At 45.0% G+C, this 27,500-nt stretch overlaps 1 protein-coding gene across 9 annotated transcripts in view; it reads right to left on the bottom strand.

Annotated features, from left to right (window-relative positions):
- Positions 1–27,500, bottom strand: part of LOC106563781 (protein furry homolog) — a 267,082-nt gene that overhangs the window by 162,459 nt on the left and 77,123 nt on the right. Inside the window, exon 1 of one of the 9 annotated variants that reach the window (XM_045690190.1) lies at positions 15,437–15,691. The exons of the other annotated variants lie outside the window; for them this stretch is intronic. Within the exon in view, the coding sequence (XP_045546146.1) occupies positions 15,437–15,509 (73 nt within the window). The 5' untranslated portion in view covers positions 15,510–15,691. Of the gene's footprint in view, positions 1–15,436; positions 15,692–27,500 lie in introns of those variants that run through there. 9 annotated transcript variants of the gene reach the window in all.

Below are 27,500 nucleotides of genomic sequence, written 5' to 3' on the forward strand. Positions count from 1 at the left end.
ACAGAGATGACCAGAAAGAGAGACAGAGAGGACCACAGAGAGACAGAGGGGACCACAGAGAGACAGAGGGGACCACAGAGAGACAGAGGGGACCACAGAGAGACAGAGGGGACCACAGAGAGAGACAGAGAGGACCACAGAGAGACAGAGGGGACCAGAAAGAGAGACAGAGAGGACCACAGAGAGACAGAGAGGACCACAGAGAGAGACAGAGGGGACCACAGAGAGACAGAGGGGACCACAGAGAGACAGAGAGGACCACAGAGAGAGACAGAGAGGACCACAGAGAGACAGAGATGACCACAGAGAGACAGAGATGACCACAGAGAGACAGAGGGGACCAGAAAGAGAGACAGAGAGGACCACAGAGAGACAGAGATGACCACAGAGAGACAGAGAGGACCACAGAGAGAGACAGAGGGGACCACAGAGAGACAGAGATGACCACAGAGAGACAGAGATGACCACAGAGAGACAGAGAGGACCACAGAGAGACAGAGGGGACCACAGAGAGACAGAGGGGACCACAGAGAGACAGAGATGACCACAGAGAGAGACAGAGGGGACCACAGAGAGACAGAGGGGACCACAGAGAGACAGAGAGGACCACAGAGAGACAGAGAGGACCACAGAGAGACAGAGATGACCACAGAGAGAGACAGAGAGGACCACAGAGAGAGACAGAGAGGACCACAGAGAGAGACAGAGAGGACCACAGAGAGACAGAGGGGACCACAGAGAGACAGAGAGGACCACAGAGAGACAGAGGGGACCACAGAGAGAGACAGAGAGGACCACAGAGAGACAGAGAGGACCACAGAGAGAAACAGAGGGTGGAAGGTATGGGCGTAGGGGGTAGGAGGGCAGGGGATAAAGGGGGCTCTGGTTGTCTTACTCCACCATGACAGTATCCAGTAGTAGAGGCTCAGAGCCCATGGTGATCACAGGACAGGAGAAGGAAATGTACCTACCAGGAGAGAACTACTACTCTTCCATTAGGATCCACCACTCTGCTCCACCATGATGGTCTCCATGGTTACCACACACAGGCTGGAGGCTAGACCAGGTTACCACACACAGGCTGGAGGGTTGACCAGGTTCACCCACTGGGGCTGGAGTCTAGACCAGGTTCACCCACTTGGGCTGGAGTCTAGACCAGGTTACCCCACTGGGGCTGGAGGGTAGACCAGGTTCACCCACTTGGGCTGGAGTCTAGACCAGGTTACCCCACTGGGGCTGGAGACTAGACCAGGTTCACCCACTGGGGCTGGAGTCTAGACCAGGTTCACCCACTGGGGCTGGAGTCTAGACCAGGTTCACCCACTGGGGCTGGAGTCTAGACCAGGTTACCCCACTGGGGCTGGAGGGTAGACCAGGTTCACCCACTGGGGCTGGAGTCTAGACCAGGTTCACCCACTGGGGCTGGAGTCTAGACCAGGTTCACCCACACAGGCTGGAGTCTAGACCAGGTTCACCCACTGGGGCTGGAGTCTAGACCAGGTTCACCCACTGGGGCTGGAGTCTAGACCAGGTTCACCCACTGGGGCTGGAGGCTAGACCAGGTTCACCCACTGGGGCTGGAGGCTAGACCAGGTTCACCCACTGGGGCTGGAGTCTAGACCAGGTTCACCCACTGGGGCTGGAGTCTAGACCAGGTTCACCCACTGGGGCTGGAGTCTAGACCAGGTTCACCCACTGGGGCTAGAGGGTAGACCAGGTTCACCCACTGGGCTGGAGTCTAGACCAGGTTACCACACACTGGGGCTGGAGACTAGACCAGGTTCACCCACTGGGGCTGGAGGGTAGACCAGGTTCACCCACTGGGGCTGGAGGGTAGACCAGGTTCACCCACTGGGGCTGGAGTCTAGACCAGGTTCACCCACTGGGGCTGGAGTCTAGACCAGGTTCACCCACTGGGGCTAGAGGGTAGACCAGGTTCACCCACTGGGCTGGAGGCTAGACCAGGTTACCACACACAGGCTGGAGACTAGACCAGGTTCACCCACTGGGGCTGGAGGGTAGACCAGGTTCACCCACTGGGGCTGGAGGGTAGACCAGGTTCACCCACTGGGGCTGGAGTCTAGACCAGGTTCACCCACTGGGGCTGGAGGGTAGACCAGGTTCACCCACTGGGCTGGAGGCTAGACCAGGTTACCACACACAGGCTGGAGACTAGACCAGGTTCACCCACTGGGGCTGGAGGGTAGACCAGGTTCACCCACTGGGGCTGGAGGGTAGACCAGGTTACCACACACAGGCTGGAGTCTAGACCAGGTTCACCCACTGGGGCTGGAATCTACACCAGGTTACCCCACTGGGGCTAAGCTAAACTAGCAGACCACCAACTCCCAAAGACTAAACAGGTGAGGATCAGGTAAGGGCTCTGAAGTTACTCCATGACAGAAGGGATACCGGAAGGTTCAAAGATAGCAGACAGCAAACTCTCAGTACTAAAGGATTGAAGGTAAAAAGGACAGTCTCAGTACTAAAGGGTTATTAAAGGTGAAGGGGACAGTCTCAGTACTAAAGGGTTGAAGGTAAAGAGGACAGTCTCAGTACTAAAGGGTTGAAGGTGAAGTGGACAGTCTCAGTACTAAAGGGTTGAAGGTGAAGTGGAGAGTCTCAGTACTAAAGGGTTGAAGGTGAAGATGACAGTCTCAGTACTAAAGGGTTGAAGGTAAAGAGGACAGTCTCAGTACTAAAGAGTTGAAGGTGAAGAGGACAGTCTCAGTACTAAAGGGTTGAAGGTAAAGAGGACAGTCTCAGTACTAAAGGGTTATTAAAGGTGAAGAGGACAGTCTCAGTACTAAAGGGTTGAAGGTGAAGAGGACAGTCTCAGTACTAAAGGGTTGAAGGTAAAGAGGACAGTCTCAGTACTAAAGGGTTGAAGGTAAAGAGGACAGTCTCAGTACTAAAGGGTTGAAGGTAAAGAGGACAGTCTCAGTACTAAAGGGTTGAAGGTAAAGAGGACAGTCTCAGTACTAAAGGGTTGAAGGTGAAGAGGACAGTCTCAGTACTAAAGGGTTATTAAAGGTGAAGAGGACAGTCTCAGTACTAAAGGGTTGAAGGTGAAGAGGACAGTCTCAGTACTAAAGGGTTGAAGGTAAAGAGGACAGTCTCAGTACTAAAGGGTTGAAGGTAAAGAGGACAGTCTCAGTACTAAAGGGTTGAAGGTAAAGAGGACAGTCTCAGTACTAAAGGGTTGTTAAAAGTGAAGAGGACAATCTCAGTACTAAAGGGTTGAAGGTGAAGAGGACAGTCTCAGTACTAAAGGGTTGAAGGTAAAGAGGACAGTCTCAGTACTAAAGGGTTGAAGGTAAAGAGGACAGTCTCAGTACTAAAGGGTTGTTAAAAGTGAAGAGGACAATCTCAGTACTAAAGGGTTGAAGGTGAAGAGGACAGTCTCAGTACTAAAGGGTTGCAGGTAAAGAGGACAGTCTCAGTACTAAAGGGTTGAAGGTAGAGGACAGTCTCAGTACTAAAGGGTTGAAGGTAAAGAGGACAGTCTCAGTACTAAAGGGTTGAAGGTAAAGAGGACAGTCTCAGTACTAAAGGGTTGAAGGTGAAGAGGACAGTCTCAGTACTAAAGGGTTGAATGTGAAGAGGACAGTCTCAGTACTAAAGGATTGAAGGTAAAGAGGACAGTCTCAGTACTAAAGGGTTGAAGGTGAAGAGGACAGTCTCAGTACTAAAGGTTTGAAGGTGAAGAGGACAGTCTCAGTACTAAAGGGTTGAAGATGAAGAGGAGAATCTCAGTACTAAAGGGTTGAAGGTGAAGAGGACAGTCTCAGTACTAAAGGGTTGAAGGTGAACAGGACAGTCTCAGTACTAAAGGGTTGAAGGTGAAGAGGACAGTCTCAGTACTAAAGGGTTGAAGGTGAAGAGGACAGTCTCAGTACTAAAGGGTTGAAGGTGAAGAGGACAGTCTCAGTACTAAAGGGTTGAAGGTAAAGAGGACAGTCTCAGTACTAAAGGGTTGAAGGTGAAGAGGACAGTCTCAGTACTAAAGGGTTGAAGGTAGAGGACAGTCTCAGTACTAAAGGGTTGAAGGTAAAGAGGACAGTCTCAGTACTAAAGGGTTGAAGGTAAAGAGGACAGTCTCAGTACTAAAGGGTTGAAGGTGAAGAGGACAGTCTCAGTACTAAAGGGTTGAAGGGTTAAAGGTGAAGAGGACAGTCTCAGTACTAAAGGGTTGAAGGTGAAGAGGACAGTCTCAGTACTAAAGGGTTGAAGGTAAAGAGGACAGTCTCAGTACTAAAGGGTTGAAGGTAAAGAGGACAGTCTCAGTACTAAAGGGTTGAAGGTGAAGAGGACAGTCTCAGTACTAAAGGGTTGAAGGTGAAGAGGACAGTCTCAGTACTAAAGGGTTGAAGGTGAAGAGGACAGTCTCAGTACTAAAGGGTTGAAGGTAAAGAGGACAGTCTCAGTACTAAAGGGTTGAAGGTAAAGAGGACAGTCTCAGTACTAAAGGGTTATTAAAGGTGAAGAGGACAGTCTCAGTACTAAAGGGTTGAAGGTGAAGAGGACAGTCTCAGTACTAAAGGGTTGAAGGTGAAGAGGACAGTCTCAGTACTAAAGGGTTGAAGGTAAAGAGGACAGTCTCAGTACTAAAGGGTTGAAGGTAAAGAGGACAGTCTCAGTACTAAAGGGTTGTTAAAAGTGAAGAGGACAATCTCAGTACTAAAGGGTTGAAGGTGAAGAGGACAGTCTCAGTACTAAAGGGTTGAAGGTGAAGAGGACAGTCTCAGTACTAAAGGGTTGAAGGTAAAGAGGACAGTCTCAGTACTAAAGGGTTGAAGGTGAACAGGACAGTCTCAGTACTAAAGGGTTGAAGGTGAAGAGGACAGTCTCAGTACTAAAGGGTTGAAGGTAAAGAGGACAGTCTCAGTACTAAAGGGTTGAAGGTGAAGAGGACAGTCTCAGTACTAAAGGGTTGAAGGTGAAGTGGACAGTCTCAGTACTAAAGGGTTGAAGATGAAGAGGACAGTCTCAGTACTAAAGGGTTGAAGGTAGAGGACAGTCTCAGTACTAAAGGGTTATTAAAGGTGAAGAGGACAGTCTCAGTACTAAAGGGTTGAAGGTAAAGAGGACAGTCTCAGTACTAAAGGGTTATTAAAAGTGAAGAGGACAATCTCAGTACTAAAGGGTTGTTAAAAGTGAAGAGGACAATCTCAGTACTAAAGGGTTGAAGGTGAAGAGGACAGTCTCAGTACTAAAGGGTTGAAGTTGAAGAGGACAGTCTCAGTACTAAAGGGTTGAAGGTAAAGAGGACAGTCTCAGTACTAAAGGGTTGAAGGTGAAGAGGACAGTCTCAGTACTAAAGGGTTGAAGGTGAAGAGGACAGTCTCAGTACTAAAGGGTTGAAGGTAAAGAGGACAGTCTCAGTACTAAAGGGTTGTAAAGGTGAAGAGGACAGTCTCAGTACTAAAGGGTTGAAGGTGAAGAGGACAGTCTCAGTACTAAAGGGTTGAAGGTGAAGAGGACAGTATCAGTACTAAAGGGTTGAAGGTAAAGAGGACAGTCTCAGTACTAAAGGGTTATTAAAGGTGAAGAGGACAGTCTCAGTACTAAAGGGTTGAAGGTGAAGAGGACAGTCTCAGTACTAAAGGGTTGAAGGTAAAGAGGACAGTCTCAGTACTAAAGGGTTGTTAAAGGTGAAGAGGACAGTCTCAGTACTAAAGGGTCCATAACAGAATCCTCAGGAACTACTGCAGTCTTCGTTTCTTTCAGATCAGAGATCCACAACACTCAGTGTCAGGTTGCATCTCTACCCCGGTGGCGTATCTTCAGGATCTACCCGTCTTGATGACAGTGCTGCAGTGACTCATGACCTCTGAACTCCTCAAGGTTCCGCTTGAAGCATGAAGTGGTGCTTCTCTCCCCAATGGCCAGGTCAGGGCTGTGAGCCAATCCAGCGTTAGATCCAGGACTGCTTCAGACTGCTTCAGTGTCTCCCAACTCCAAAACTCAGAGACAAACTCTCTCTCTCTTTTTCTCTGTCGGTAATCTGTTGTCAGTCTCTGAAACCTTTCTCCACTTTCCTGTATCTACTAGGACACAGACGAACCAGAGGTCTCTTCCCGAGTTGCTTCTGGGTTGTTCGGAAGTCGTTTTCAGGTTATTTTCAGGTTGTTTCTAAGTTGTTTTCTGCAGTTAGGCAGGGATCTGTTGCTGCTGTCTAAACTGAAGTCAGGGTGGAATTTCAGCATATCCCAGAGAGAGAGAGGGGAGGAGGGGAGGAGGGGGAGGGAGGGAGGGAGGGACGACAGGGGCTATATATATAGTGTTGGTTGTCACTCACTTACATACCCAACATCCTGACAAACACACACACACACACACACACACACACACACACACACACACACACACACACACACACACACACACACACACACACACACACGGCACATACTACACAAAAATACACACAAACACGCATAAACACACACACACACACACACACACACACACACACACACACACACACACACACACACACACACAGGCACATACTACACAAAAATACACACAAACACGCATAAACACACACACACACACAGACACACACGCAAATATATTATCAGAAAGCCCATTGAAATGGTCTAATATGGTTTAGGACTACAAGGCACTGATAACACTTACAGTATTATAAGAAACAATCTAATATAAACTGGTCATAAAGTAAATAGGTACCACAGGCCAATCACATGGACTGCACGAGAAAGAGGGAGAGAGAGAGAGAGAGAGAGGAGAACAAGAAAGAGAGGATTACAAAAAGGGTTCTAAAAGGGTTCTGTGGCTGTCCCCATAGGAGAACCCTTTTTGGATCCATGTAGAACCCTCTGTGGAAATGGTTCTAACTGGAACCAAAAGGGGTTCTTCAAAGGGTTCTCCTATGGGGACAGCCGCAGAACCCTTCCTGGTTCTAGACAGCACCTTTAATTCTAAGAGTGTATGATTTATTTACGTGATTCAGCATTACACACGGTGACGCAGCAAAACAATCAGCTCTCTCCCCCTCTTTATCTGTCTCTCCTTCCCGCTCTCTGTCTGTCTCCCCCCCTCTTTATCTGTCTCTCCTTCCCTCTCTCTGTCTCTCTCCCCCCCTCTTTATCTGTCTCTCCTTCCCTCTCTCTGTCTGTCTCTCTCCCCCCCTCTTTATCTGTCTCTCCTTCCCTCTCTGTCTCTCTCCCCCCTCTTTATCTGTCTCTCCTTCCCGCTCTCTGTCTGTCTCCGCCCCTCTTTATCTGTCTCTCCTTCCCTCTCTCTGTCTCTCTCCCCCCTCTTTATCTGTCTCTCCTTCCCTCTCTCTGTCTGTCTCTCTCCCCCCCTCTTTATCTGTCTCTCCTTCCCTCTCTCTGTCTCTCTCCCCCCCCTCTTTATCTGTCTCTCCTTCCCGCTCTCTGTCTGTCTCTCTCCCCCCCTCTTTATCTGTCTCTCCTTCCCGCTCTCTGTCTGTCTCCCCCCCTCTTTATCTGTCTCTCCTTCCCGCTCTCTGTCTGTCTCTCTCCCCCCCTCTTTATCTGTCTCTCCTTCCCTCTCTCTGTCTGTCTCCCCCCTCTTTATCTGTCTCTCCTTCCCGCTCTCTCTCTGTCTCTCTCCCCCCCTCTTTATCTGTCTCTCCTTCCCTCTCTCTGTCTCTCTCCCCCCCTCTTTATCTGTCTCTCCTTCCCGCTCTCTGTCTGTCTCTCTCCCCCCCTCTTTATCTGTCTCTCCTTCCCGCTCTCTGTCTGTCTCCCCCCCTCTTTATCTGTCTCTCCTTCCCTCTCTCTGTCTCTCTCCCCCCCCTCTTTATCTGTCTCTCCTTCCCGCTCTCTGTCTCTCTCCCCCCTCTTTATCTGTCTCTCCTTCCCTCTCTCTGTCTCTCTCCCCCCCTCTTTATCTGTCTCTCCTTCCCTCTGTCTCCTTTTCCCTCTCTCTGTTTCTCTCCCCATTTTACATTTTAGTCATTTAGCAGACGCTCTTATCCAGAGCGACTTACAGTAGTGAATGCATACATTTCATTTCATGCATTTTTTTGCACTGGCCCCCCGTGGGAATCAAACCCACAACCCTGGCGTTGCACACACCATGCAGGCGTTGCACACACCATGCTCTACCAACTGAGCCACAGAGAAGGCTCCCCCTCTTTATCTCTCTCTCTCCCCCTCTCTCTGTCTCTCTTTCCCTCTCTCTGTTTCTCTCCCCCTCTTTCTCTCTCTCTCTTTCCCTCTCTCTGTTTCTCTTTCCCTCTCTCTGTTTCTCTCCCCCTCTTTCTCTCTCTCTCTTTCCCTCTCTCTGTCTCTCTTTCCCTCTCTCTGTTTCTCTCCCCCTCTTTCTCTCTCTCTCTTTCCCTCTCTCTGTCTCTCTTTCCCTCTCTCTGTCTCTCTTTCCCTCTCTCTGTTTCTCTCCCCCTCTTTCTCTCTCTCTCTTTCCCTCTCTCTGTCTCTCCCTCTCTCTGTTTCTCTCCCCCTCTTTCTCTCTCTCTCTTTCCCTCTCTCTGTTTCTCTCCCCCTCTTTCTCTCTCTCTCTTTCCCTCTCTCTGTTTCTCTCCCCCTCTTTCTCTCTCTCTCTTTCCCTCTCTCTGTCTCTCTTTCCCTCTCTCTGTTTCTCTCCCCCTCTTTCTCTCTCTCTGTCTCTCTTTCTCTCTCTCTGTCTTTTCCCTCTCTCTCTCTCTCTCTCTCTCTCTCTCTCTCTCTGTCTCACTCTGTCTCAGTCTCTCTTTCTCTCTCTCTCTCCCTCTCACTCTGTCTCAGTCTCTCTCTCCACCCCCCTCTCCCTTTCTCTCCCACACATATAAACGTTCACTCATTGAGACACACTAAGGCCATGTCCCAGAGGACTGACTTGCTGTGGACCAATAAGTATGCATGGTTCTGGGAGGGCACAGACATTCCTCCATTCCTCACATTCTGAGACAGTTACGCCCTAGTCCTGTTCCATTCCTGGCCCCTAGTCTTTACCCACTACCCCCTACAGTCTATGCCCTAGTACCAATGTCCTAGCCACTACCCACTAACCCCTACAGCCTATGCCCTAGCCCCACATCCTACCCCCTACAGCCTATGCCCTAGCCCCACATCCTACCCCCTACAGTCTATGCCCTAGCACCAATGTCCTAGCCACTACCCACTACCCCCTACAGCCTAAGCCCTATAGCCCCTACCTCCTACCCTCTACCCACTATCCCCTACAGCCTAAGCCCTAGCCCTTAGCCCCTACCCACTATCCCCTATAGCCTACGCACTAGCACCTACCCCCTACAGCCTAAGCCCTATAGCCCCTACCTCCTACCCTCTACCCACTATCCCCTACAGCCTAAGCCCCAGCCCCTACCCCCTACCACATAGCCTACCTCCACCCAGATCTGGGAGGAATGGATAGCTATAAGCAACTCTTCCACTTCCCTAACAACGTGGAATACTAGATGCTACACTGAACAACAACCTAAACAACATGTAAAGTGTTGTTCCCATGTTCCATGAGCTGAGTTAAAATATCCCAGAAATGTTCCATAAGCACAAAAAGCTTATTTCTCTCAAATGTTGTGCACAAATGTGTTTACATTCCTGTTAGTGAGCATTTCTCCTTTGCCAAGATAATCCATCCACCTGACAGGTGTGGTATATCAAAAAGCTGATTAAACAGCATGATCATTACACAGGTGCACCTTGTGCTGGGGACAATAAAAGGCAACTCTAAAATTTGCCACAAATTTGCCACAGATGTCTCAAGTTTTGAGGGAGTGTGCATTTGGCATGCTGATTGCAGGAATGTCTACCAGAGCTGTTCCCAGAGAACTGAATGTTCATTTCTCTACCATAAGCCGCCTCCAACATCGTTTTAGAGAATTTGGCAGTGCGTTCAACCGGCCTCACAACCGAAGACCAAGTGTAACGACGCCAGCCCAGGACCTCTAATTGCGGCTTCTTCACCTGCGGGATCGTCTGAGACCAGCCACCCGGACAGCTGATGAAACTGTGGCTTCGCAACATCAAATAATTTCTGCACAAACTGTCAGAAACCGTCTGAGGAAAGCTCATCTGCGTGCTCGTCATCCTCACCAGGGTCTTGACCTAACTGACCTAACTGCACAAATCAGAAGGTAAAAGGTTAGTATGTACGTAACAGAAGGTAACAGGTTGCTATGTACGTAACAGAAGGTAACAGGTTGCTATGTACGTAACAGAAGGTAACAGGTTGCTATGTACGTAACAGAAGGTAACAGGTTGCTATGTACGTAACAGAAGGTAACAGGTTGCTATGTACGTAACAGAAGGTAACAGGTTGCTCTGTACGTAACAGAAGGTAACAGGTTGCTATGTACGTAACAGAAGGTAACAGGTTGCTCTGTACGTAACAGAAGGTAACAGGTTGCTATGTACGTAACAGAAGGTAACAGGTTGCTATGTACGTAACAGAAGGTAACAGGTTGCTATGTACGTAACAGAAGGTAACAGTTTGCTATGTACGTAACAGAAGGTAACAGGTTGCTATGTACGTAACAGAAGGTAACAGGTTGCTATGTACGTAACAGAAGGTAACAGGTTGCTATGTACGTAACAGAAGGTAACAGGTTGCTATGTACGTAACAGAAGGTAACAGGTTGCTATGTACGTAACAGAAGGTAACAGGTTGCTATGTACGTAACAGAAGTTAACAGGTTGCTATGTACGTAACAGAAGGTAACAGGTTGCTAGAGAGACAGAGAGAGTCAAGTGATGCTAAACTGATGAATCCTAACTGATATGATGGAAGAGAGACATAAGGCGCCAGACACACACACTGAACAGACACACACACACATAATAAAAAAAGAAATCAACTGTTAAAACACTGTCTATTAGTCAGATCTAACACGTCAATAATAAGACCTGAACGCTCAGAGTCATCACTTTGGTTTGGGAGGGAGGGGACATGGTGGGTGTTTCTCCAGAACGCGTACTACCGTGCTCCGAGCGCGCCAAATGGAGCAGGGTCGGATTATGAGTCCAAATCACAGAATGCCAAACCGGAGCACGGAGGGCACTTCTCAAATGAGTACTCCGTTTTGTACATATTTTGAAGCAGACATCGATGCAAGCTTCAACGGAAAGTATGCACATAAATATGAGGCAACAATGTAAAAATGTATGCAACATTTCTCGAAATGAATGGCGGCCATTATTTGAGCTGAAGCGAGAGAAAATACCTTGTGAATTTTGCCTATTCACATCTACAATATTTTATCTTGACACGTTAATAAATAAATGCTGGGTTAATTTTGGCATGTTTGCCTGCCCACGTGGCATAGATCGCAAGCCCATAATAAGTCAAGAGGGTTAACTGGCTAGCTACTAGTACTGTTAGCTAGCCAGATAGCCACAAAGAAATGTTAGCTAGATAAACCCGAAATATTCTTGCACAATATTAGTTTTAGGTCATTTTTGCCTGTTTAAATAGCTGGCTAGCTACATTATTACAATTCACATATCTAGCTGATAATTATGAAGTGAAAAGGTTTGCTTTGTGTCTATCTTGTTTTGTCTCTGTTGTTGCCATTGTTCTGGCTGGAAGGAGGTTCAGTGAACGGGGCGGTGAAGCCTGAGGTAATACAGTAGGAAGAGTGCTTCTCAGATCTTTTATTCTCCACACTCTCATCCTCACAAGAACGTACTCAAGAGAACGTGGGCGGAGAATTCACTCGGAGCATGAGAGTGTGTATGTGTTCATAACAGTAACAAAATATTTTAATTATAAAGCTCTTATCTTTTAATGGCTAAAGCACATGACTAATGACAAGGTGACACACACACACACACACACACACACACACACACACACACACACACACACACACGTATGTATTGGTCATTGAGCCACTGGTCGGCCATATTGTCTCTCCCCAGTAGAAGCAGTCCTCCATAGAAATGAATGGAATTCTACAGGATTTCAATGAAATGTTTCAAGGACAAAACGACATGTATTTATGTATTTGTTGTTGTAGTAGTGGGGACAGTAACACTAGTCATCTCAAAAAAATTATAATTAAAATTGTTTAATATTTTTCATTATGCATTATGTTTAGCTCACATAATATCATTTTAAAGTATGCATTAAGATGTGTGTAATAGAATAAACGTCACAAACGTGGTTCAGCAATAAAATGGACGCTCGCACAACCAGACGAGGTTGGCCTAGATTGTTTAAAAACATCTAAACTATATTTAATCTCCAAGGTTTATTGAAAACATAAATACATTTGCACAACGAGCACTTGTTGTCTCTTAAAAGCATCGTTACAGTTGTTTGTTAGCTAGCTAGCGAATTTTATCCATATTAGCAGTGACATGAAATCAGTCAAAACACCTCAAAACAAGACATGGTATCAAGAACAAGATGAAACTAGCATCAAATGAGTCACTTACAAATAGCTACCAAAATATGTTTTACAATGGTTGGGGAGTGCTAAGATGAAGGTGCGGTGGCTTCAACATAGCGCCCCCTATCAGTCATCTAGTGTATATATACAGTAAATCATTGGCTTCTCCTCAGCAGCGTGCTGTTGACCTACTCCTTCATGACATCATAAAAGATGGACGAGGACAACAACAACATCAGTGTAACCTTCAGCAGAGATGTGAACGGAGAGGAGAACACAGTGAAACAAAGTGATGGAGGACACAGTTAGGGTTAAACCAAACTATTATGCAAAGTATACAGACATCATACCGTAACACAGACCCTACGCAGTGAGGCAGCACTCCTGTCTTCACTGGTCTCAGTAAGATGTGACATAAAGATGCCTTTCCTCTCACTGCTATGGCTCAGCCGTTCTACATTCTTCTGACTGGCAACATGTAAATCAGTCTGCAGGCGTTTGTGTGTGTGGTGAGTGAGACAGCACATTCCTCTGTTGATTATGCTGACTGGCAGTGGCTGGTTATACCTCCCTCAAGGGTTAATCCCACCTCTTCTATGATCTGAGCAGAGACACAACATAACAAACCAGAACAATGCCGCTGACAACCCAGCTTCACACCCTAGAGCAGAGACTGTCCTCTCTTGCTGTGTCTCCTCATCCCTCTCTCTCTCTCTCTCCATCTGTCTATCTCTTTCTTTCTCTCTCTCTCCCTCTCTTTCTCTCTCTCTCTTTCTCCATCTGTCTCTCTCTCTTTCTCTCTCTCTCTATCTCTCTCTTGCTGTCTCTCCTCACCCCTCTCTCTCTCTTTCTTCATCTGTCTATCTCTCTCTTTCTCTCTCTCTCCCTCTCTTTCTCTTTCTCTATCTTTCTCTCTCTCTCCATCACTCTCTCCCTCTCTTTCTCTCTCTCTCTCCTCTCCCTTTCCTCTTTTTTCTTCTATTCCTCTCTCTCATCTCCCACTCTCTCCTCTACCCTCTCTCTCCTCTCCCCTCTCATTTCTCTCTCTGTCCTCTCCCTCTCTCCTCTCCTTCTCTCTCTCCCTCTCCTCTCTCGCTTCCTCAATCCCTCTCTCCTCTCCCTCTCCTCTCCCTCTCTCCTTCTCTCTCTCCCTCTCCTCTCTCGCTCCGTCAATCCCTCTCTCCCTCTCTTTGTCCTCTCCCTCTCTCTGTCCTCTCCCTCTCTCTCCTCTCCCATGCCGCTCCTCTCCCTCTCTCCTCTCCTTTACTCTCCCTCTCTCGCCTCTCCCTCTCCTCTCCCTCTCCTCTCTTTTTTTCTATCCCTCTCGCTCTTTCCTCTCCTCTCCTCTCTCGCTTCTCCCTCTTTCTCTATTTCCTCTCCTCTCCCTCTCTCTTCTCCTCTCCCCCTCTCTATCTCCTGTCTCCTCTCTCGCTCCCTCTATCCCTCTCTCCTCTCTGTTGCCTCTCTCTCCTTTCCCTCTCCTCTCCCCCTTTCCCTCGCTTTCTCCTCCTCTCCCTCTCTCTTTCTCTCCTCTCCCTCTCTCTCCTCTCCCCCTCTCTCTCCCTCTCCTCTCCCTATCCCTTCCCCTCTCTCCTCCTCCTCATCCCCCCTCTCTCATCTCCCCCCTCTCTCATCTCCCCCTCTCCCTCTCCTCCCCTCTCTCATCTTCCCCTCTCTTCTCCCCCTCTCCCTCTCCTCCTCTCTCTCATCTTCCCCTCTCCTCTCCCTCTCTCTTTCATCTCCCCCTCTCTCATCTCCCCCTCTCTCATCTCCCCCTCTCCCTCTTCTCCCCTCTCTCATCTTCCCCTCTCCTCTCCCCCTCCTCCTCTCTCTCATCTTCCCCTCTCCTCTCCCCTCTCTCTCATCTCCCCCTCTCCCTCTCCCCTCTCCCTCTCCTCCCCTCTCTCATCTTCCCCTCTCCTCTCCCCCTCTCCCTCTCCTCCTCTCTCTCATCTTCCCCTCTCCTCTCCCCCTCTCTCTCACTTTCCTCCTCCTCCTCTCTCTCATCTCCCCCTCTCTCTCCCTCTCTATTATTACATAACAACATTCATCACTCAATACTGAGGATTATGGAGAGATGTCTGTCTCTCACATACATAAACCTAAACACACACACAATAACAACAATTTTGTGGGTGCTTATATTTGTCCTATTTGACACATGTACAAGTGTGAATTAATACCTATGTGTGAATTGGACATTTTAGTTTTTGAATATCTGACTCTCTGTGAGACACCCTCGGAGAGCGGGGTTACAGTCAGGGTCTACACACACACGCAAACACACAAACGCATACACGCAAACACACAAACATACACACAAACACACACACACGCAAACACACAAACATACACACAAACACACGCAAACACACAAACACACACACAAACACATACACACAAACACACAAACATACACACAAACACATATACGCAAACACACACACACACACACATTAGCAAACACACACACACACATTGGCAAACACACAAACACACATTAGCAAACACACAAACACACATTGGCAAACACACAAACACACATTAGCAAACACACACACACACACATTAGCAAACACACAAACACACATTGGCAAACACACACACACACACACATTGGCAAACACACAAACACACATTAGCAAACACACAAACACACATTGGCAAACACACAAACACACATTAGCAAACACACACACACACATTAGCAAACACACAAACACACATTGGCAAACACACAAACACACATTAGCAAACACACACACACACATTAGCAAACACACAAACACACATTGGCAAACACACACACACACACATTAGCAAACACACACACACACATTAGCAAACACACAAACACACATTGGCAAACACACAAACACACATTAGCAAACACACACACACACACGAACAAACTCAGAGAGCGTGTGAGGGTGTTGTTATATATATATATAATATAATGACGGCACCACTAAGAGGTAAACAGACCAGCTATAATCAGTTACACTGCATAGTGCTTTCTACACCATCACAGTTCTCACTCCTGTCCTAAAGCTAACACACACACACACACACACAGTACTGTGCTGTACTCACTGCCTCCTAAGGACTTCAGCAGAGACTTGATGCTGATGTCAAAGAAACCAGAATCCTGCTGGCTGGTCGTCATGGCTGCACTGGCTCTGTCGCCACGACAACACAGCAGAGGGAGAACAGGACGGCAGGATGGAGAAAAACACAGACGGAGAGAAAGAGAGAGAGAGAGGGAGGGAGAGATAGAGAGAGGGAGGGAGAGAGAGAGAGAGGGAGGGAGAGATAGAGAGAGGGAGGGAGAGAGAGAGAGAGGGAGGGAGAGAGAGAGAGAGAGGGATGCAGGAGAGCAGACTATGCGGATGCTGCAACTCTGCTGCTGCTGTCGATGTGTGTGTGTGTGTGTGTGTGTGTGTGTGTGTGTGTGTGTGTGTGTGTGTGTGTGTGTGTGTGTGTGTGTGTGTGTGTGTGTGTGTGTGTGTGTGTGTGTGTGTGTGTGTGTGTGTGTGTCAGCACTCTGCCTTGCCTGATCTCTCTGTTGCTATCTTGCTTGCTCATGCTCCCCCCCATTCCTCCCTCTCTCCATTCCTCCCTCTCTCCATTCCTCCCTCTCTCCATTCCTCCCTCTCTCCATTCCTCCCTAGGCAGTGATGCACAGATGTTGGGAGAGCCACAGCCAATCCTCTTAGAGAGGAAAACAGAGAACGAATGAGGTAGGGAGGGAGGGAGGGGGCAGTAACCAGGAAGGAGAGGGATAGAGAGAGGGAGAGAGAGAGGAGAGGACAGATAGATAGATAACGGAAAGAGGAGAACAACCAAAAGAGAGTTAGAGTAAGGAGGTGGAGAGAGAAGAGGACAGAGTACAGCCTGTCTGTCTGTCTGTCTGTCTGTCTGTCTGTCTGTCTGTCTGTCTGTCTGTCTGTCTGTCTGTCTGTCTGACTGCCTGCCTGCCTGCCTGCCTGCCTGCCTGCCTGCCTGCCTGCCTGCCTGCCTGTCTGTCTGTCTGTCTGTCTGTCTGTCTGTCTGTCTGCCTGCCTGCCTGCCTGCCTGCCTGCCTGTCTGTCTGTCTGTCTGACTCAGAGGACAAAGAGTACATGATAAAGGAACTAGCCATTTATAGAAACACATCTTCCCACTGTCCTTGACTAAACCGTATACTCCCCTACTGGTAACTACCTGCTTCTACTGCTAGGGAGGACAATGGGCTGTTTTCCTATGCCTTTCTTTTGTCCCTGTTTTCAAGATAAATAAGAGATGTGTTGGTGGAACCAGTATGTCTGGTAGTAGAACCCCTCCCTGTTTCAGTGGCAAAACACAGAGGAACCCTAACCATAACTAACCCTAACCATAACTAACCCTAACCATTACTAACCCTAACCATAACTAACCCTAACCATAAACACAGAGGAACTAACCCTAACCATAACCAAACCTAACCATAACTAACCCTAACCATAAACACAGAGGAACTAACCCTAACCATAACTAACCCTAACCATAAACACAGAGGAACTAACCCTAACCATAACTAACCCTAACCATAACTAACCCTAACCATTACTAACCCTAACCATAACTAACCCTAACCATAAACACAGAGGAACTAACCCTAACCATAACCAAACCTAACCATAACTAACCCTAACCATAAACACAGAGGAACTAACCCTAACCATAACTAACCCTAACCATAAACACAGAGGAACTAACCCTAACCCTAAACACAGAGGAACTAACCCTAACCATAACTAACCCTAACCATAACTAACCCTAACCCTAAACACAGAGGAACTAACCCTAACCCTAACCATAACTAACCCTAACCATAACTAACCCTAACCATAAACACTGAGGAACTAACCCTAACCATAACTAACCCTAACCACAGAGGAACTAACCCTAACCATAACTAACCCTAACCATAACTAACCCTAACCATAAACACTGAGGAACTAACCCTAACCATAACTAACAATAAACACAGAGGAACTAACCCTAACCATAACTAACCCTAACCATAACTAACCCTAACCATAACTAACCCTAACCCTAAACACAGAGGAACTAACCCTAACCATAACTGACCCAAACCCTAACCATAACTAACCCTAAACACAGAAGAACTAACCCTAACCATAACTGACCCAAACCCTAACCATAACTAACCCTAACCCTAAACACAGAGGAACTAACCCTAACCCTAACCATAACTAACCCTAACCATAACTAACCCTAACCCTAAACACAGAGGAACTAACCCTAACCATAACTAACCCTAACCATAACTAACCCTAACCCTAACCATAACTAACCCTAACCCTAAACACAGAGGAGGGGGTCTAGACACTAGATGACTGATAGTGGGTGCTGTTTTGAAGCTATCGTGCCTCCATCTTGGAACTCCCCCACCGTTGTAAAATATATTCTGGCAGCTATAGGAATCAATTTATTAATGTCTACATTTGTTGTTGCCACATGTATTATATTACAGACACCTTAATGTAGTGGTTCCCAAACTTTTTATAGTCCCGTACCCCTTCAAACATTCAACCTCCAGCTGCGACCCCCTCTAGCACCAGGTCAGCGCACTCACAAATGTTGTTTTTTGCCATCATTGTAAGCCTGCCCCACACACACACACTATACGATACATTTATTAAACATAAGAATGAGTGTGAGTTTTTCTCACAACCCGGCTCGTGGAAGTAACAAAGAGCTCTTATAGGACCAGGGCACAAATAATAATATAATAATAATCAATAACTTTGCTCTTTATTTAACCATTTTACATATAAAATCGTATTTGTTCATCAAAAATTGTGAATAACTCGCCACAGGTTAATGAGAATGGTGTGCTTGAAAGGATGCACATAACTCTGCAATGTTGGGTTGTATTGGAGAGAGTCTCAGTCTTAAATCATTTTCCACACACAGTCTGTGCCTGTATTTAGTTTTCATGCTAGTGAGGGCCGAGAATCCACTCTCACATAGGTAAGTGGCTGTAAAGGGCATCAGTGTCTTAACAGCGTAATTTGCCAAGGCAGGATACTCTGAGCGGAAATCTGGCAGTGGCTTCTGATTCAATTGAATTTTCACAGAAACGTTTGCTGCAATTTGGATGAGGTTCTCTTGTTCAGATATCGGTAAGTGGACTGGAGGCAGGGCATGAAAGGGATAACGAATCCAGTTGTTTGTGTCATCCGTTTCAGGAAAGTACCTGCGTAATTGCGCACCCAACTCACTCAAAATCAAACAATGATGGAAAGACCTGTGTGTTGTCCTTGTTAATGCAGACAGAGAAGAGCTCCAACTTCTTAATCATAGCCTCAATTTTGTCCCGAACAGTGAATATAGTTGCAGAGAGTCCCTGTAATCCTAGATTCAGATCTTTCAGACGAGGAAAAACATCACCCAGATAGGCCAGTCGTGTGAGAAACTCATCATCATGCAAGCGTCAGACAAGTGAAAATGATGGTTAGTAAAGAAAACTTTAAGCTCGTCTCTCAATTTAAAAAAAATGTGTCAATACTTTTTCCCTTGATAACCATCGTTACATGGTCACTGCCCATATCATTGCATAGCGCAGAAAATACCCGAGAGTTCAGGGGCCTTACATTTTCACTGTAGTGTCCAAAACGTCTTTCAAGCTGTCAGGCATTCCCATGGCAGCTAGAGCCTCTAAGTGGATGCTGCAGTGTACCCAGGTGGCGTGGGGAACAACTGCTTGCACACACATTACCACTCCACTATGTCTCCCTGTCATAGCTTTTGCACCATCAGTACAGATACCAACATGAGCAGCAGCTACGTTTGGCTACATACGGACCATTAGTGGAATTCCCACAAGAGAGTAACGGTTAATGTGATTGGATGTTAATTATTTGTCTAGGCTAACTGTATTATTTCACTAGGCTACCTGTATTATTTGACTAGGCTAACTGTATTATTTCACTAGGCTACCTGTATTATTTGACTAGGCTAACTGGATTATTTCACTAGGCTAACTGTATTATTTGACTAGGCTAACTGTATTATTTGACTAGGCTAACTGTATTATTTGACTAGGCTAACTGTATTATTTCACTAGGCTAACTGTATTATTTGACTAGGCTACCTGTATTATTTGACTAGGCTAACTGTATTATTTGACTAGGCTAACTGTATTATTTGACTAGGCTAACTGTATTATTTGACTAGGCTAACTGTATTATTTGACTAGGCTAACTGTATTATTTGACTAGGCTACCTGTATTATTTGACTAGGCTACTTGTATTATTTCACTAGGCTAACTGTATTATTTGACTAGGCTAACTGTATTATTTGACTAGGCTAACTGTATTATTTGACTAGGCTAACTGTATTATTTGACAAGACTACCTGTATTATTTGACTAGGCTAACTGTATTATTTGACTAGGCTAACTGTATTATTTGACTAGGCTAACTGTATTATTTGACAAGACTACCTGTATTATTTGACTAGGCTAACTGTATTATTTGACTAGGCTACCTGTATTATTTCACTAGGCTAACTGTATTATTTGACAAGACTACCTGTATTATTTGACTAGGCTACTTGTATTATTTCACTAGGCTAACTGTATTATTTGACTAGGCTAACTGTATTATTTGACTAGGCTAACTGTATTATTTGACTAGGCTAACTGTATTATTTGACTAGGCTAACTGTATTATTTCACTAGGCTAACTGTATTATTTGACTAGGCTAACTGTATTATTTGACTAGGCTAACTGTATTATTTGACTAGGCTAACTGTATTATTTCACTAGGCTAACTGTATTATTTGACTAGGCTACCTGTATTATTTCACTAGGCTAACTGTATTATTTGACTAGGCTAACTGTATTATTTGACTAGGCTAACTGTATTATTTCACTAGGCTAACTGGATTATTTCACTAGGCTAACTGGATTATTTCACTAGGCTAACTGTATTATTTCACTAGGCTAACTGTATTATTTCACTAGGCTAACTGTATTATTTCACTAGGCTAACTGTATTATTTCACTAGGCTAACTGTATTATTTCACTAGGCTAACTGTATTATTTCACTAGGCTAACTGTATTATTTGACTAGGCTAACTGTATTATTTCACTAGGCTAACTGTATTATTTCACTAGGCTAACTGTATTATTTCACTAGGCTAACTGTATTATTTCACTAGGCTAACTGTATTATTTCACTAGGCTAACTGTATTATTTCACTAGGCTAACTGTATTATTTCACTAGGCTAACTGTATTATTTCACTAGGCTAACTGTATTATTTCACTAGGCTAACTGTATTATTTCACTAGGCTAACTGTATTATTTCACTAGGCTAACTGTATTATTTGACTAGGCTAACTGTATTATTTCACTAGGCTAACTGTATTATTTCACTAGGCTAACTGTATTATTTCACTAGGCTAACTGTATTATTTGACTAGGCTAACTGTATTATTTCACTAGGCTAACTGTATTATTTCACTAGGCTAACTGTATTATTTCACTAGGCTAACTGTATTATTTCACTAGGCTAACTGTATTATTTGACTAGGCTAACTGTATTATTTCACTAGGCTACCTGTATTATTTCACTAGGCTAACTGTATTATTTGACTAGGCTAACTGTATTATTTCACTAGGCTAACTGTATTATTTGACTAGGCTAACTGTATTATTTCACTAGGCTAACTGTATTATTTGACTAGGCTAACTGTATTATTTGACTAGGCTAACTGTATTATTTCACTAGGCTAACTGTATTATTTCACTAGGCTAACTGTATTATTTCACTAGGCTAACTGTATTATTTCACTAGGCTAACTGTATTATTTCACTAGGCTAACTGTATTATTTCACTAGGCTAACTGTATTATTTGACTAGGCTAACTGTATTATTTCACTAGGCTAACTGTATTATTTCACTAGGCTAACTGTATTATTTGACTAGGCTAACTGTATTATTTCACTAGGCTAACTGTATTATTTCACTAGGCTAACTGTATTATTTCACTAGGCTAACTGTATTATTTCACTAGGCTAACTGTATTATTTCACTAGGCTAACTGTATTATTTCACTAGGCTAACTGTATTATTTCACTAGGCTAACTGTATTATTTCACTAGGCTAACTGTATTATTTCACTAGGCTAACTGTATTATTTCACTAGGCTAACTGTATTATTTCACTAGGCTAACTGTATTATTTCACTAGGCTAACTGTATTATTTGACTAGGCTAACTGTATTATTTCACTAGGCTAACTGTATTATTTGACTAGGCTACCTGTATTTGACATTGTGTTGTTATTTCTCTGAACACTAGAAGGTTTCATTTTATTTTGGCAGTGAAACGAGGCTACTCAGGTGAGAAAAAAAACTCACCAAAATGTATAAATGGACTGTATAATATATATATATATATTTTAATAATGTGAATCACATTTTTATTTGGTGTACCCCAACGGCATTGCCCAGTTTGGGAATACCTGCCTTTAATACATACTTTTAAATTATATTATGTGAGCTTAACATTAAAAAAATATATATATGTAAAAACATTTTCCTTAAATATATATTTTTTGAAGTACTAATGGTACTATCCCCACTACAAAAACAAAACACTAACAGGGCATTCGGAAACTATTCAGAACACTTGACTATTTCCACATGTTGCCTTATTCTAAAATGGATTAAACACTTTTTCCCCTCATTAATCTACACACAAAACCCCATAATGACAAAGTGAAAACAGGTTTTTAGAATTAAAATATTTACATAAGTATTCAGACCCTTTGCTATGAGACTTGAAATTAAGCTCAGGTTCATCCTGTTTCCATTGATCCTCCTTGAGATGTTTCTACAACTTGATTGGAGTCCACCTGTGGTAAATTCAATTGATTGGACATGATTTGGAAAGGCACACACCTGTCTATATAAGGTACCACAGTTGGCAGTGCATGTCAGAGCAAAAACCAAGCCATGAGGTCAAAGGAATTGTCCATAGAGCTCAGAGACAGGATTTTCTTGAGGCACAGATCTGGGGAAGGGTACCAAAACATTTCTGCAGCATTGAAGGTCCCCAAGAACACAGTGGCCTCCATCATTCTTAAATGGAAGAAGTTTGGAACCACCAAAACTCTTCCTAGATCTGGCCGCCCGGCCAAACTGAGCAATCGTCAGGGAGCTTTCGTCAGGGAGATGACCAAGAACCCAATGGTCACTCTCACAGAGCTCTAGAGTTCCTCTGTGGAGATGGGAGAACCTTCCATAAGGACAACCATCTCTGCAGTACTCCACCAATCAGGCCTTTATGGTAGAGTGGCCAGACGGAAGCCACTCCTCAGTAAAAGGCACATGACAGCCTGCTTGGAGTTTGCCAAAAGGCAGCTAAAGGACTTTCAGACCATGAGAAACAAGATTCTCTGGTCTGATGAAACCAAGATTGAACTCTTTGGCCTGAATGCCAAGTGTCGCGTCTAGAGGAAACCTGGCACCAGAGCTTGAGAGGATCTGCAGAGAAGAATGGGAGAAACTTTTAATACACTTGCAAAAATTTCTAAAAATCAATTTTTGCTTTGTCATTATGGGGTATTGTGTGTAGATTGATGAGGGGAAAAAACGATTTAATCCATTTTGGAATAAGGCTGTAACATAACAGGGCTACCGAGTGGCGCAGCGGTCTAAGGCACTGCATCTCGGAGCAAGAGGCGTCACCACAGTCCATAGTTTGATTACCGGCTGTATCACATCCGGCCGTGATTGAGAGTCCCATGGGGTGGCGCACAATTGGCCCAGCATCGTCCAGGTTTGGCTGGGGTAGGCTGTCAAAGTAAATACGAATTTGTTCTTAACTGACTTGCCTAGTTAAATAAAGGATACATTTAAAAAGAACAAAAGGGGGGAAAAAGACAAGGGGTCTGAATACTTTTTGCAATGTAACTGTTTTGTTGTTGTAGTGGGGGCTGTAATATTAGTTACACAAACTGTAAATACATGTAATTTTGTCCTTGAAACATTTAATTGAAATAGTGTATAATTCCATTCATTCCTATGGAGGACTGCTTCTACTGGGGAGAGACAATATGGCCGACCAGTGACTTCAAAGCATCTCAATGACCAATTCATAGCATAGGTTTATATATGTCCTTGGTCTAGACTCTAGACTCAGGTCTGCTTTCACATGGATATCACCACCATGCTGTGTGTGTGTGTGTGTGTGTGTGTGTGTGTGTGTGTGTGTGTGTGTGTGTGTGTGTGTGTGTGTGTGTGTGTGTGTGTGTGTGTGTGTGTGTGGACTCTGTCTTTGTTGTTGACCAGTAAAAGCCTGATATAGAACTTTATCTCAGAGAGCTGAATAAAGGACCTCTAAACTGTACCAACTCTGCTACAATACACACTAATCACTTCCATGTTCAGTGTGTGTGTGTGTGTGTGTGTGTGTGTGTGTGTGTGTGTGTGTGTGTGTGTGTGTGTGTGTGTGTGTGTGTGTGTATACCAGTTCTACTCTGACATACATGTGTGAGTAGTTGTGTTAAACACAGTTCCTGTCAGATCAACTGAAACAGAGGACTCTATTTCAATTCCTCCCTAAAACCAACCTAAAGCCAACATAAAGCCAGTCTGAAGCTAACCTAAAGCCAACCTAAAGCCAGTCTAAAGCCAACCTAAAGCCAACCTAAAGGCAACCTAAAGCCAGTCTAAAGCCAACCTAAAGCCAGTCTAAAGCTAACCTAAAGCCAACCTAAATCCAGTCTAAAGCTAACCTAAAGCCAACCTAAAGCCAGTCTAAAGCCAACCTAAAGCCAACCTAAAGCCAACCTAAAGCCAGTCTGAAGCCAACCTAAAGCCAACCTAAAGCTAGTTTAAAGCCAACCTAAAGCCAGTCTAAAGCCAACCTAAAGCCAGTCTAAAGCCAACCTAAAGCCAACCTAAAGCTAGTTTAAAGCCAACCTAAAGCCAGTCTAAAGCCAACCTAAAACCAACCTAAAGCCAACATAAAGCCAGTCTGAAGCTAACCTAAAGCCAACCTAAAGCCAGTATAAAGCCAACCTAAAGCCAACCTAAATCCAGTCTAAAGCCAACATAAAGCCAACATAAAGCCAGTCTAAAGCCAACCTAAAGCCAGTCTAAAGCTAACCTAAAGCCAACCTAAATCCAGTCTAAAGCCAACCTAAAGCCAACCTAAAGCCAACCTAAAGCCAGTCTAAAGCCAACCTAAAGCCAACCTAAAGCCAACCTAAAGCCAGTCTAAAGCCAACCTAAAGCCAACCTAAAGCTGGTTTAAAGCCAACCTAAAGCCAGTCTAAAGCCAACCTAAAACCAACCTAAAGCCAACATAAAGCCAGTCTGAATCTAACCTAAAGCCAACCTAAAGCCAGTATAAAGCCAACCTAAAGCCAGTCTAAAGCCAACCTAAAGCCAGTATAAAGCCAACCTAAAGCCAGTATAAAGCTAACCTAAAGCCAACATAAAGCCAACATAAAGCCAGTCTGAAGCTAACCTAAAGCCAGTATAAAGCCAACATAAAGCCAACATAAAGCCAGTCTGAAGCTAACCTAAAGCCAACCTAAAGGCAACCTAAAGCCAGTCTAAAGCCAACCTAAAGCCAACCTAAAGCCAACCTAAAACCAACCTAAAGCCAGTCTAAAGCCAACCTAAAGCCAACCTAAAGCCAACCTAAAGCCAACCTAAATCCAGTCTAAAGCCAACATAAAGCCAACATAAAGCCAGTCTAAAGCCAACCTAAAGCCAGTCTAAAGCTAACCTAAAGCCAACCTAAATCCAGTCTAAAGCCAACCTAAAGCCAACCTAAAGCCAACCTAAAGCCAGTCTAAAGCCAACCTAAAGCCAACCTAAAGCCAACCTAAAGTCAACCTAAAGCCAGTCTAAAGCCAACCTAAAGCCAACCTAAAGCCAGTCTAAAGCCAACCTAAAGCCAGTCTAAAGCTAACCTAATGCCAACCTAAATCCAGTCTAAAGCTAACCTAAAGCCAACCTAAAGCCAGTATAAAGCCAACCTAAAGCTAGTTTAAAGCCAACCTAAAGCCAGTCTAAAGCCAGTCTAAAGCCAACCTAAAGCCAACCTAAAGCTAGTCTAAAGCCAACCTAAAGCCAACCTAAAGCCAGTCTAAAGCCAACCTAAAGCCAGTCTAAAGCCAACCTAAAACCAACCTAAAGCCAACATAAAGCCAGTCTGAAGCCAACCTAAAGCCAACCTAAAGCCAACCTAAAGCCAGTCTAAAGCCAACCTAAAGCCAGTCTAAAGCCAACATAAAGCCAACCTAAAGCCAACCTAAAGCCAGTCTAAAGCTAACCTAAAGCCAACCTAAAGCCAGTCTAAAGCCAACCTAAAGCCAACCTAAAGCCAGTCTAAAGCCAACCTAAAGCCAACCTAAAGCCAGTCTAAAGCCAACCTAAAGCCAGTCTAAAGCCAACCTAAAGCCAGTATAAAGCCAACATAAAGCTAACCTAAAGCCAACATAAAGCCAACCTAAAGCCAACCTAAAGCCAGTATAAAGCCAACCTAAAGCCAGTATAAAGCTAACCTAAAGCCAACATAAAGCCAACATAAAGCCAGTCTAAAGCAAGTCTAAAGCCAGTCTAAAGTCAGTCTAAAGCCAACCTAAAGCTAATCTAAAGCCAACCTAAAGCCAACCTAAAGCCAGTCTAAAGCCAATCTATCACAACTATGTGGACTTGCTTCTACTGTGATTGTCTCATCTTTCACCCCTGTCTAACTGTGCAGAAGGGGAGAGGCTCACTAATGCTACCTAGCTTTTCCAACCAAGGTGCATGAATTAGGAGCCAACTGAAGTATAGAGGATATTCAGCAACACAATGGAATTAAATCCAAAATCTTCTTTATTGTTAAAAGTAGAACCGACCCATTTAGGATTTTGGCCTTCTTTAGGGTTATTCGTTGTCTAACGCTTCTCACCACTTCACACCTTCTCACCATTTCACCTTCTCACCACTTCACCTTCTCAGCACTTCACCTTCTCACCATTTCACCTTCTCACCACCTCACCTTCTCAGCACTTCACCTTCTCACCATTTCACCTTCTCACCACTTCACCTTCTCACCACTTCACCTTCTCACCATTTCACCATCTCACCATTTCACAATTTCACCTTCTCAGCACTTCACCTTCTCACCATTTCACCTTCTCACCACTTCAACCTTCTCACCACTTCACCTTCTCACCACTCCACCTTCTCACCATTTCACCTTCTCACCATTTCACCTTCTCACCATTTCACCTTCTCACCACTTCACCTTCTCACTATTTCACCTTCTTTACCACTTCACCTTCTTTACCACTTCACTTTCTCACCACTTCACCTTCTCACCATTTCACCTTCTCACCACTTCACCTTCTCACCAGTCCAGTTTACCAGTATACCCAGTACACATCTGGACATGCTCTCAAATCCCAACCACAAAGCCGGATGACGAAGAGGATGATGACGGGATGGTGGTTGTTATGTAATTATCTCATCCCCTGGGTGAACCATTACTGTTGTACAGTAAACTGATTCAGTGGGGGAGGGAGTGAGAGAGAGGGGGTGGGCGGAGAGGGAGAGAGAGAGAGATAAAGAGAGGGAGGCAGATGTAGAGTGGACTGTTTGGGGTTATGGTACAGTGCAGTATGTAAGCTAACTATCCCTCAAACACACTGACATCCCACTGTAGGGTTCACTTACAATACAGCCCCCCCCCCCCCTCCTCTCTCTCAGGGTGAAAGTGAGAAAGGTTCTGACAGCTGTCAAGGATTAGTGTTCCATCACGTCAAAAGGCAGCGGTAGATTTGTGTGTGTGTGTGTGTGTGTGTGTGTGTGTGTGTGTGTGTGTGTGTGTGTGTGTGTGTGTGTGTGTGTGTGTGTGTGTGAGCAGGCTAAAGGCGTCAGCGTGCTTCAGTTCGGCTGGCGCCTTTCCAAACCGGGCTAGCCCAACCCGAAGGAGTGTTCTCCATACTCCTTTAGAAGACCTTTGCTTGAAAAACCAGAAAAAAAGCAGCAACAGTACTGTTTGTCCATTATGAGACGCCGTAGCCAGTATTCACTTCCTCACAATAGTCAGAATTAATCTAAGATAATCTGTCATTCATTTTGACGTTTTTTT

Source organism: Salmo salar, chromosome ssa11 (assembly GCF_905237065.1).
Source record: "Salmo salar chromosome ssa11, Ssal_v3.1, whole genome shotgun sequence".
Classification (NCBI taxonomy): Eukaryota; Metazoa; Chordata; class Actinopteri; order Salmoniformes; family Salmonidae; genus Salmo; species Salmo salar.